This window comes from Capsicum annuum, chromosome 10 (genome assembly GCF_002878395.1).
Source record: "Capsicum annuum cultivar UCD-10X-F1 chromosome 10, UCD10Xv1.1, whole genome shotgun sequence".
Lineage (NCBI taxonomy): Eukaryota > Viridiplantae > Streptophyta > Magnoliopsida > Solanales > Solanaceae > Capsicum > Capsicum annuum.
Genome location: NC_061120.1, coordinates 147,107,027 through 147,118,553, shown reverse-complemented (window position 1 = coordinate 147,118,553; position 11,527 = coordinate 147,107,027). Strand labels below are relative to the sequence as shown.

At 31.3% G+C, this 11,527-nt stretch overlaps 1 protein-coding gene across 1 annotated transcript; it reads right to left on the bottom strand.

Moving 5' to 3' along the window:
* Positions 1-394: 394 nt before the first annotated feature.
* Positions 395-6,537, bottom strand: LOC107844910 (peroxidase 2-like). Its single transcript, XM_047397861.1, has 4 exons — positions 6,328-6,537; positions 5,982-6,176; positions 1,127-1,276; positions 395-941 (listed from the first exon to the last, which is right to left on the bottom strand). Exons 1-4 carry the CDS (start codon positions 6,535-6,537, stop codon positions 537-539), a joined length of 960 nt encoding a protein of 319 aa, XP_047253817.1. The 3' UTR covers positions 395-536.
* Between the last annotated feature and the right edge of the window lie 4,990 nt (positions 6,538-11,527).

Below are 11,527 nucleotides of genomic sequence, written 5' to 3'. Positions count from 1 at the left end.
TGAGTTCAGTAGCTCAATTAGAACAAATCTTAATTCGAATTTCTAAATATAATTTACTAGTAAGTTTAAGTTTAAGGGTGCGAATAAGCCAATTCTTACACATTAAGGTCACATTTTCTCTTTCTTAGCTCAACTTTTAGATCTCTCTACTATGAAGAATGGATTCACTCAATAGATAAGAAGTTTAATGAAACTAAACATTAATGTTAACGTTCTTATTTTTATTTTTATTTTTATTTTTATTTCTCTGTTGTGTACGTTAAAGATAACTTAGGCAACTAATTAATTTTTTAGTCTATTTACCAAACGAGAAGGAAGGTAATGAGTTTACTTACAAAAACGAAAAAGAATTCATTCATTAAAAAGAATATCTTCATTTACTCGCCTAATGAAAACAACAAGCTTCAATTTCTTTGAAAATAAATTGCCCCACATTAAACTTATCAAAGGTTCCGAATGAATAACAATCACAATTACAATTGAAAAATAATCAAATTCTTGGAATACTTGATTTCATCAGCTTCATCATCCCGTTCTTATTGGCTCACCCTCCTGCAATCGACACGAATCTGGCCTTGATTTCCGGTCAACGGCTTCATATTACCCATCTTAATCATAGAATCGGCAAAAGCTTTAGAGAAAGTCCCTAAGTTTGTACTATAGGTTTTAATAAGCTCATCAGTCTCTCCACCACTAAACAATGCTTGGTCAGAGTGCAAAAGTCCTTTCGTGGAAACCAAGTTACTGAAATATTTCGAGTCAAAAAGAGCAGGTGTTGGATCAAGGGAAGCAAGATTGGAATCACCTCCACTACGTGGACAATTTGCTAGACGTTGACTTGCAAAGGTGGAATCGATATTGTTAGTCTCATTGTAGATGTGAATCCTGAAAGTGAAACACTGATCAAACTCCAATGTGTGACCACCGGAGAGAGCGACGAGCAGTGGCGGAGCCAGAATTTTTACTGAGGGGTTCAGAAGTAAATATACAGACTAGTCGAAGGATGTTCAACATCTACGATATATACATAAAAATATTTTTGACCATATAAAAATAGTATAATTTTTTAATGAAGGGAGTTCGGATGAACCCCTGAAATGTATGTGGCTCCGCCACTGGCAACGAGGTCTTCCTCATCCAAACCTTGCTTCTTAAAGTTATCAATAAGAGCAGGTAAGTCCATCAATGGAGTTGGAATGTCATTGTTGGCTGAGGTTCTACTTGCTGTAGTGGAATCCCTTCTTCCTAGTAGCACTTCCCATGTTGGTCCATGTAACTGTTCACGTAAATAAATTCACTTTAATTATACAGTGGAAGTTCATAACATTAGCAACATAAAAATTTAGCTGAAGGAAATCTACAACATAAAAATATCTAATTGATCATCTATATATCTTAATTTGAGTTTTCTTGATTAATTTTCTTCTTGTAACTCGGCCAGTTTTATTAAATCTAGTGGACAACTTTTATTAATTAATGGACCAATAAACATGAACTGCGGTTATGGAAATAACTGACAAGAGAAAAGTAAAGTTTTAGCTTATGTTAGGAAAAATATGGGTGTAATACGCACAACAACTAAGGGTGTCAAGTGGGCCCGGGGCGACCCGGCCCGGCCCAGATCGGCCCTCGTAACTAACCCAGCCCGATAAGTTGGGTTCCGGGCCGATTATTTTTTTAAAATGGATCCGACTAATCCGGCCCGGATATTTTTTTAAAAAAAAAAATTGGGATTTTGGGTCAAATTAGCCGTTGGCCCAACGGATATATAGCCGTTTTTGGGTCCAAACGGCTAGTTTGGGCCCATTTATTAAAAAAAAAAAATAACTTTAAAAATATTTTTTAATCCCAAAATAAATTCTATAAATACCCTACAACTTCAAATCATTTTTCACATAATTTTTCACTCTTTCAAATCTCATTCTCTCTCAAATCTCAATTCTCAATTCTCAAATATTCAATATATTTAATTTCTTAAAGTGTTCACTTTAATTTTTTAATTTTTCATTTACAAAGTACGAGCGGAAGTTTCTAAAGTCGCAACCTTCGGATACTTCCAAAATTTGGTATTGTCGTTCCATCTCTTATGCTTAATTTTTATTTATTGTATTAATTGTTTAATATTTAATTTTATGATATTTGTGTATTTTGAATATTTTTAGTTTAATTTAATTTATATTATGGATAAATTAAGAAACCTCGCTACGAAAGGTGTTAAAATTTTTTGTCCCGAAAGCAGCAGTGTTAGTAAAAAGCGAATTACTAGCGGTAGAGGTAGTTCAAATAGTAGATATACTCGTGTGCTTTTGCCTCCGATACCGCTTGGTACACCTTTTGAGGAAGAAATAGGTGTAGGTGCTCAGGATATGGATTATCGAGAAGCTCAGAAAAATTACAGTATAGAAGAAGAAAATGAAGTAGATGCGGTTAATTTAGACGAAGATAATAAAAATATTGCTGAAACACCCGCAGTAGGAGATGCTAACATTAAATCTGAATCGATTAATCTCCCTCCCCGTCCTCCCAGTGCCCCAAGACCTCGTAAAAGAGCTAGTGTTGCATGGCAATTTTTTGAACGTATATCAGATATTGAGGTGCAATGCAATATTTGTCAACAAATATATAAGCATAGAAGTGGAGGTAAGCAAGGAGGTACGGGTATGTTAATGAGACATATAGCTGAAAATCACAAAAGAGAGTTAAATATTGCACAAGGTGGTGGGGATGTTGGTGGGCCAACGCAAACTAGAATGGACCCAGCAACCGGTCACGTAGCGAAGAAGTATAATAAATTGAGGGACCGGGGAGAAATAGCTAAAATGGTAGATGTGGGTTGTTTGCCTTTTAGTTTTCCTTATTCTGACGCCTTTATTTGTTATATACAAGCAATTTATAAACTTATGTTTAACGGTATTCCTAGAACTACTTGTCGGTCTGATATTTTTTGACTTCATTCACAATATTGTTTTTATTTATCAACATTGTTAAAAAATATTCAATGTAGATTGTCCCTAACTTCTGATCTTGGTCGTGCTGTAAATAAAAATAATTATTTAACCGTTACTTGTCATTGGATGGATAGTAATTTCGTGATGCAAAAACGTATTCTTGCTTTTTTATATGATGAAGATCGTAAACATACTGGACAATTTATTGCTGATTCTATTGTTAAAATTGTTGGATATTATGGTATCGAAAATAAAATTTTATGTATTGCTTTTGATAATGCTTCTAACAACAAGACTGCTATAAAAAAATTAAAATCTGCGCTATCTCCGTCCTTGCCTAAAATTTTTCATATTAAGTGTGCATGTCATATATATAATTTAATTGTAAAAGATGGTCTTGAGTTTTTTGAGCTTTATATTGAAAAAATTCGTCTTAGCGTTGGTTTATTCAAGGAAATAATCGTAGATCGAGAATTAAAGAATTTAAAGTTAAATGTCAAGAAAATAGACTTACACCAATTTTGATGTCTGAGAAAATTGATACTAGATGGAATTTTACATATGAATTTTTAAAAACTTGTTATAAATATAGAATTCCTATTACACTAGCTTTTAATCAACATTGCGGTTCATTTGCTAATTCTGCTGATTGCATGCTACATAATTCTAATTGGGTTGTAATTAATGATCTTGTTAAGTTTTTAGAAAATTTTTATGTATCTACGGTTGAATTTTCCGATTCTTATTATCCTACTGTTTGTAATATTTTGGCATATATAGCCGATATTTCTGGTTTGCTCAAAGAATATAAAAATAAAGAAGGTTATACAGAAGCTGTTGGCGCCATGTTTACGAAATTTAAAAAATATTTTTACCCGATTCCCCCTATTTACTTGGTTGGTGCTATGCTAAATCCGTACATGAAATATAATAGTATGTGCCACTTTAGTACTTTATTTATACTAACTTAGAAATAAATACTAACCATGATTCTAAACAAGTACAACCTGATTTGTGGACGGCTACAGCTGATGCAAAGGATTACATAGAAAAATTATATAATCACTATGCTGATTTATTTGATTTAACCGTATCTACAAATATCACTCCAACTGTCGCTCCTCATCTTCCCGAGGAGCCATCATTTTCTAAAAGGCCGGCACATAGTGATTTTTCTGATTCGTTTTATGATTTAAATTGTTGGAATAGTATTGATGAGAGAACTTACACATCAACTTATCGGGAAGAGCTGAAATATTATCTTCGGACGGCACCAGAGGATCGCAGACGATGGATTGGTGGAGGATTAATGAAACACAATATCATGTGCTTTCAAGATTAGCTAGAGATATCTTGAATGTTCCAATATCAACCGTTGCATCAGAGAGCGCTTTTAGTCAGGGACGACAATAGCTTGGAGACAACTGACACTCAGTGGGAAGCAATGTAATGAATGTTTTAGTTTGCCTCAGAGATTGGATTAGAGCGGAAAGAAGAAACCAAGGAATGGAACCGGAGCCAAGCGATGAGCTGAAACTTGAAGAAATTATGACTTCACGGGAGAACTTAGCAGAATCAAGTCCAATGCATGATTTTGTCCCCGTTGACTTCGACTATCCTATGAATGTTCCCGTTAATATTAACATGAATGAGTTGGAAAAAATGATGCATAATTTGTAGTTTTTTCATTCATGTAAATTATAAATTTTGGATCAGTTCGCAATCAATAAAATTCCCCAAATTCATTCACTCCTTAGTCCTTGCTTTTTTTATTTTTTCATTTAACGATTTAAAATTTTAAATTGAATTTCTAGTTTTCTACTTTAAATTAAAAACTTACTTCTAATATATTATTAATTGACTACCAAATATTATTAATTTATTACATTAAGTAGCATATATTTTGTATATTTGTGCATATATCTTTTATAGAAGTGTATATTTAACGTATACATGTGTATATGTTTTATAAATTAGTATATAAGTATATCTATATCTATTGTAATGTATATATAATGTAGTATATTTTATAAGTAGTAGTATATATACATTGAATGGTGCGTATACACGTGTATATATCTTCTATAAAAGTGTATATTTAACGTATACATGTGCATATGATTTATAAATTCATATATAAGTATATCTATATATATTGTAATGTATATATATTGTAGTATATTTTATAAGTAATAGTATATATACATTGAATGGTGCGTATACGCGTGTATATATCTTCTATAAAAGTGTATATTTAATGTATACATGTGTATATATTTTATAAATTAGTATATAAGTATATCTATATATATTGTAATGTATATATATTGTATTATATTTTATAAGTAGTAGTATATATACATTGAATAGTGCATATACACGTGTATATATCTTCTATAGAAGTGCATATTTAACGTATACATGTGTATATGTTTTATAAATTAGTATATAACTATATCTATATATATAGTAATGTATATATATATTGTAGTATATTTTATAAGTAGTAGTATATATACATTGTATGGTGCATATACACGTGTATATATCTTGTATATTTAACGTATACATGTGTATATGTTTTATGAATTAGTATATAAGTATATCTATATATATTGTAATGTATATATATTGTAGTATATTTTATAAGTAGTAGTATATATACATTGAATGATGCGTATATATGAGTAATTGACTAATTGTGTATATGTGTATATATTTTTTAAATTCTAATGTAGTATATACTATATATATAGTGTATATATATTATTTAACGTATTTATAATGTATATAGGTGCGTATATGTAATGTATATTGAAAGAAAGTTATTTTTTTTATATCTTTGACCGGATTTGACCGATTTTTTAACCGGGTTTGATTGGATTTTGGTGGATTTGACCGGATTGAGTTAAGTGGGCCGGGTTAGGATGAGTTTTAATTTTTTTACTATTTGGTCCGGCCCGACCCGTCTAGCGTTAAAATAGAAGGGCCGGTTCCGGGTTGGCCCGGCCCGGCCGGTTTGACACCCATAACAGCAACTAGGGAGTCACGAGCTGCAACTGCCAAGATGTCCGCACAAGACACAACTGGACGTCCACAAATTTTATCAACCTTGGACTTGATTCTATCGATCACCTCAAATCCTCTGGCAAAATTATTATTAGCACGAGAAGTCTTTCCACTATCAATAGTAGATGTTTGATCAAGAAGAACCGAAGCGTCACAGCCCTGCATTTACAAGGAATACATTGGTATGACATCTCAAAAATTTTGAGGTTGTTTCATTCCTAACATCGCGAAGATTTTAGGTTTAGTACTTTCACAAGGATAGAAATTTGGATGAGGTGAAAAACATTAAGAGGCAGAAAAAGAATCTCACATTAACAAAACAATCATGAAAATGTAGACGTAGCAAAGAGGCACCCATTCGCCTCTCTTGTCGGACTGCATCCTCTACAGCCCGCTTAATGGTTGGTAAAGCTTCGGGACAAACATCATCGTAGAAATCATCTGATAAATCAGAAAGAGACATGCCCGCTAGATAAAACATGACTAGCAGATGAAGAAAGAGGAAGCTACTTGAAGTCATATTTCTAATTATTATTATTATTTTATTTTATTTTGTAATTACTAGTATAACTATGACGTTCAACACTTCTATGTTATGTTTCTAAATTTGTATGATGATGGAGAGTAAAATGAGGTTATATTTATTGGAAAGAAATATGTTGACTATAGTAACCCGACAACGGTTCTAAGTTTAGCAACTCATAAGAATGAGCCACACTTTGACTAATTCTAAGAGGATAATTTTTAATTTTAATCCATGCAAGAAATGTTAAGACTTGGTATCATCAATTGTTGCAAATTTGAGGGAGTCAATCGTTTTATGATAATTAAAAACGAACTAATTATATACGTAACGTGTAGACTAACACCGTATCAATTTTTTCTTCGGAATTAATAAATTGTACACCCTTCGTCTTACACCATTCGACTTGACATAAAATTAAGGAACAAAAAAATGAAATTTGTGGTCTAAAATAAACCTTACATGTTCGTGTAACTATAAATTATTTCATTAAAGATGAAAAGAGATCAATTTTGAAATTAAGTTATTTCGAATGATCAATAAATGATATTCTTTCTAGAATATACTAAAAAGAAACGTGTCAAATAAATGGAAGAGAGGGAGTACGTGCTTAACTCTTTCAACATTTTTTGTGTTTTTAGCTTACGAATAATATATTCATGGTTATTTTTACAAAACAATAATTATAATTCCACCCTGACCGCCTGTTTTTGATCTTGTTTGTGCTTTATCACTCTTTCATATTGTAAGTGATGAAACTAAATGATAAATCAAGTATAATCAGCGATAAATATTAATTAGAAAACTCAACACGACTAATCAATATTTCTCCAGGGATGTACATATGCCAAGATTTAGTACTTCAAAAGAATGGTTATTTAGATATATTATATGAGGAGTAATTAAGGAGGTCTTAACATTAATATATTTTAAGAAATAATTACTACCAACTTCTAAGTTTGGAAAAAGTCAATTAAATTGTCCAAAACAAGAAAAGTTATTAGCTAATGCAAGAACAAAATGAGTAAGGAAACAACATCCCAGTGGACTATATCAACTAATAAGAAAAAGAAACCCTCTGAATATATGTACTTGACTTTCTAACATTAACAATATGCAAGTAAATTAGTTGTAACGAGGGTGGCCATTGGTTAGTCTTCCTTGGTTCTTTAAAGAATAGAGGGCAAAATATTTTAAGTTATATAACTCGTTGGTGTATTAAAAAGATATTACACCATCAAATCATTTTTATATGTTATAACATGTTTTTTTTTTTTAGATTACATGCTTACATACAGATATTGTTTGGAAGAGCTGATAGTGTAAACTTCTTTTTATATTGACCATATATATATATAACTTAAACTCCTACTTAAAAATAGTTCAACTCAATATTAATCAATTAATGGTCCACGCACAACTTGCCTCATTGAAAAATCTATTATACAAAATATTGATGAAGAGAAGATACGTGATCAGTAGGTCAACAACTACAATTGAATAATAGGTTTTTATGTTTGATTTCCATTGTGAAGGTTTTAATAATATCATGATGATGAGATTGTAGTATATTGAACTTAGGTTAGAAACAAAAACATGAGAAGTTATTGACAATTACGGAGAATATAATCAAAGATGTCATTTATTTTAACTTAGAGGTTTGAATCGGAATGCTTCAAATGAAGTCGTTAATCAAATTTGTTTTTACATTAACATATAAGCATTTATTTGATTGGAATAGGTCTTAGTCGTTAATCTTGAACAAATTAAATCTTAATATCATTAAGAGGTGTATTGTTATAATATTTTCATCACCACTCTATCCACCATAACTAACCATCTCTATCATCATAACTTATATCACCATTGATAGCAACCTATTACTGTTACCAACTACCAACCACCTTTATTATCATAACTTCCACATTCAACTACCACAAATGCCAACCACTATTGTCAATCACAACTACACCTATCATTATTATAATTATATCCATTGTTGTCACCTCCACCATACCTATTAGATACTATTACCAGTGCGGTCAATTTCTACTATCAATCACCTCTACCATCACAACTGGCACATCATCAACTACCACATCGTCGACCACGACACAATTCCTTGGACACTACTATCAATACTCCAACTATTAACATCAATCAACTTCACTATAGAATCACTACGACCACTACCAACAAGGACCATCACACTATTAACCACTACAACAACTATATTGCAACTGTAACAACTGTCATAGTGATTTTGACTTTTAATGCATTTTGATATTTAGCCTCTATCTATAGTTGTATGTTGGTATTTGTGTAGTTTGTAGTAGCGGATTGCATGGTTCCCAAGGAAGTCAGTTGCATATTAAGTAAGTTTTTTATTTTGAAAGATTTTTTAGACTTTGGTCAATATTTAAAGATTTATAGGTTGTTTGAGAATTTTGTCTGTCTTGTTAGCTTTAGAATGTCATTTTTGGGCCTATATCATTGTTGGTTTAGGTCCCAAGGAATTTGGATAGGTTTTGAATAGTTGGTTGGAAATTTTGAAAGTTATGGCTAAAGTTGACTTCAATCATCTGTTGAAAATGATCCTCGCTCAAAAATCTGACAATTCTATTGAGTCTATAATATTGATTTTAGACTATCAACATAGTTAGATTGTGTTCACGGGGTTATGAACAATTTCTGAGGGTCCATCTGGAGTTTTTGAACTTTTACTTTCAACTAACGATTGTTGTCATCAGGTGCATGATTTTTTCATTGCATTTATGAAGACCTTGTCACGAACGAGGAAAAAAGAATCCTCAGCATCGCAGTCATGAAAAGATGGCCCCCATTGCAAAGAAGAGATTGGTTTGGGTCTGGGTTGGGTTCGCTTTATTTGTTCTACACGAATGCAATTGGGCTATCCAAAACGATATCAGGCTATTCCCAATGCAAAGAATTTAGATCATTTAATGTCACACTTATGAGGTGGTGACCACTATCGCAATAAACAAAAACACTCGAATGATATTAAACTTTTTTTTTCAAACAAAGACCCTCATAATTCAATTTTTGAAGTTTAGGAACTCATTTTGGGGAGATTTAAAAATGATTTTTGATTTCTTTGTTGGATAAGTTTCTAAAATTAATATTTTAATATTCTTCAATGATTATTTCATGATTTCATCTTCAAATCTTGATTTTTCAATTTGAAAATTTGAAGCTTTTTCATTAAATTTAAGAAATGGTATATTAATGATTTCAAGATTGATTTCAACTCCATTATTGATGAAATTTCATATTTGAATTTCTTAAGCTATTAATAAATTTACTTTCGAACAAAATTCTAATGTTTTCCTTGTGAGCTCGATGTTGACTTTTAGATTGACTTTCTGGATTCGAAATTTAAGTACAACACTATGGGTGTCTATGATTTTATTTTCTTATGTAGATTCCACATTTCACTAGATTGGACTCGTTAGAGGCTATTCTTAAGGTAAAATTTAGTTTGACTTTGTAGTGCTTTTTTTAAAGAAACTTGAAACTTTCTTTGACTCTTTTCAATGTGCTTATGTTTTAGTTTTGTATGAAAAATTATGGGGAATAAGAATTTCGTATACGATGACAAGCATCAACATGGGTACAGGTGTATTAAAAATGAGTAAAATAAAATTAATGAATTTCTTTGGATATTTTTCTATACTTGATTTTTGGATTGAATGTGAAAAGTAAATTAGTGATTCTATTGAATGTGATTGGTATTGATGTTGATGGCATACCCCATTTTGGTTGAGATTTGAATCATTTGATAGATTGATGAATTTTGAATTTGTAGCCGGTGTCATTTGGTTAAAAATGACCCTGTGAGCCATGTATTGTGATATTTATGTTGTTCATTTTTATTATGTTTCATGCATACTCACTCATATTCATATCATGATACTGTGGAAATGATAACTTTTGAAAATGAATGAATTAAAATGACTTGCATACATGGTAGGAAATTATTTCGGGTGAATTTTACTGATTTATGACTTACATACCTGATGAAAAAGTATTTTGGGTATATTTCACTAATTTTGACTTGCATGCCAGATAGAAAATTATTTTGAATTGCCCGATGATAATTATTTCCAGGTGGATTCATGATTTGCATGCTTGATGGTCTAATGACCCTTTCTATGAATATTGGTAAGTCTAATGTGTCAAAATTCATATTAAGATTTTTTTTTCCAAATTAAGAGTTAGAAATTTCAGGCTATGCTAGTCTTACATGAAATTCAAGCATGGTATGATTTAGGATAATTCGAGAATAGATTAGTTAAAGGTTAATCAATGTGAGATATTTTTATAATAGAGAAGATAATAAAGAGTTCGTAGAAACTTTTCAAAGTGAATTTGGATGAGTAGAACTTTCGATATCAAATTTGACGTAAAGAGATCAATTTGGGATGCCAAAATCTGGAGGTATGTAGCAAAAATGGCAAAACAAGGGTAAATTCTAAGTTTCAGCCTTACCTACCCTGCTATAGTGTGTGGCAGGACACTACCGTTACACTATTATAGCAGATTTATTTCCGCTATAGTAGAAGTTAGCTTTGGTCAATCCCTCTATATAGGGTAGATTCAACTATTGCGAGACCACTATAGCGGAGTAGGGATGCTAAAGTGGGATACACACTAATTAATGCAGAAAATATATCATAAATGTTTTTTTATTCCACATTCACTTAAGGGCTATGCGAGTTGATTTTTGGCGATTTCCACCTCAATTTCATCAAAACTAAGTTAAGGTAAGTTAATCCCTTCTATTAACTAGCTTTTTGATTATTAATCCTTAAAATCACAAATTTTTGGATTTTAGGTAGGATTTAACTTGAACTAGGTGAATTTCTAGTGTAATTAGGTGAATTGAATTAGGAAACCTTAGGTTTTGATTAAAATTTATCAATTTATAATTGCATGCTAAGAATTCACCATGATAGTCAATGAATTG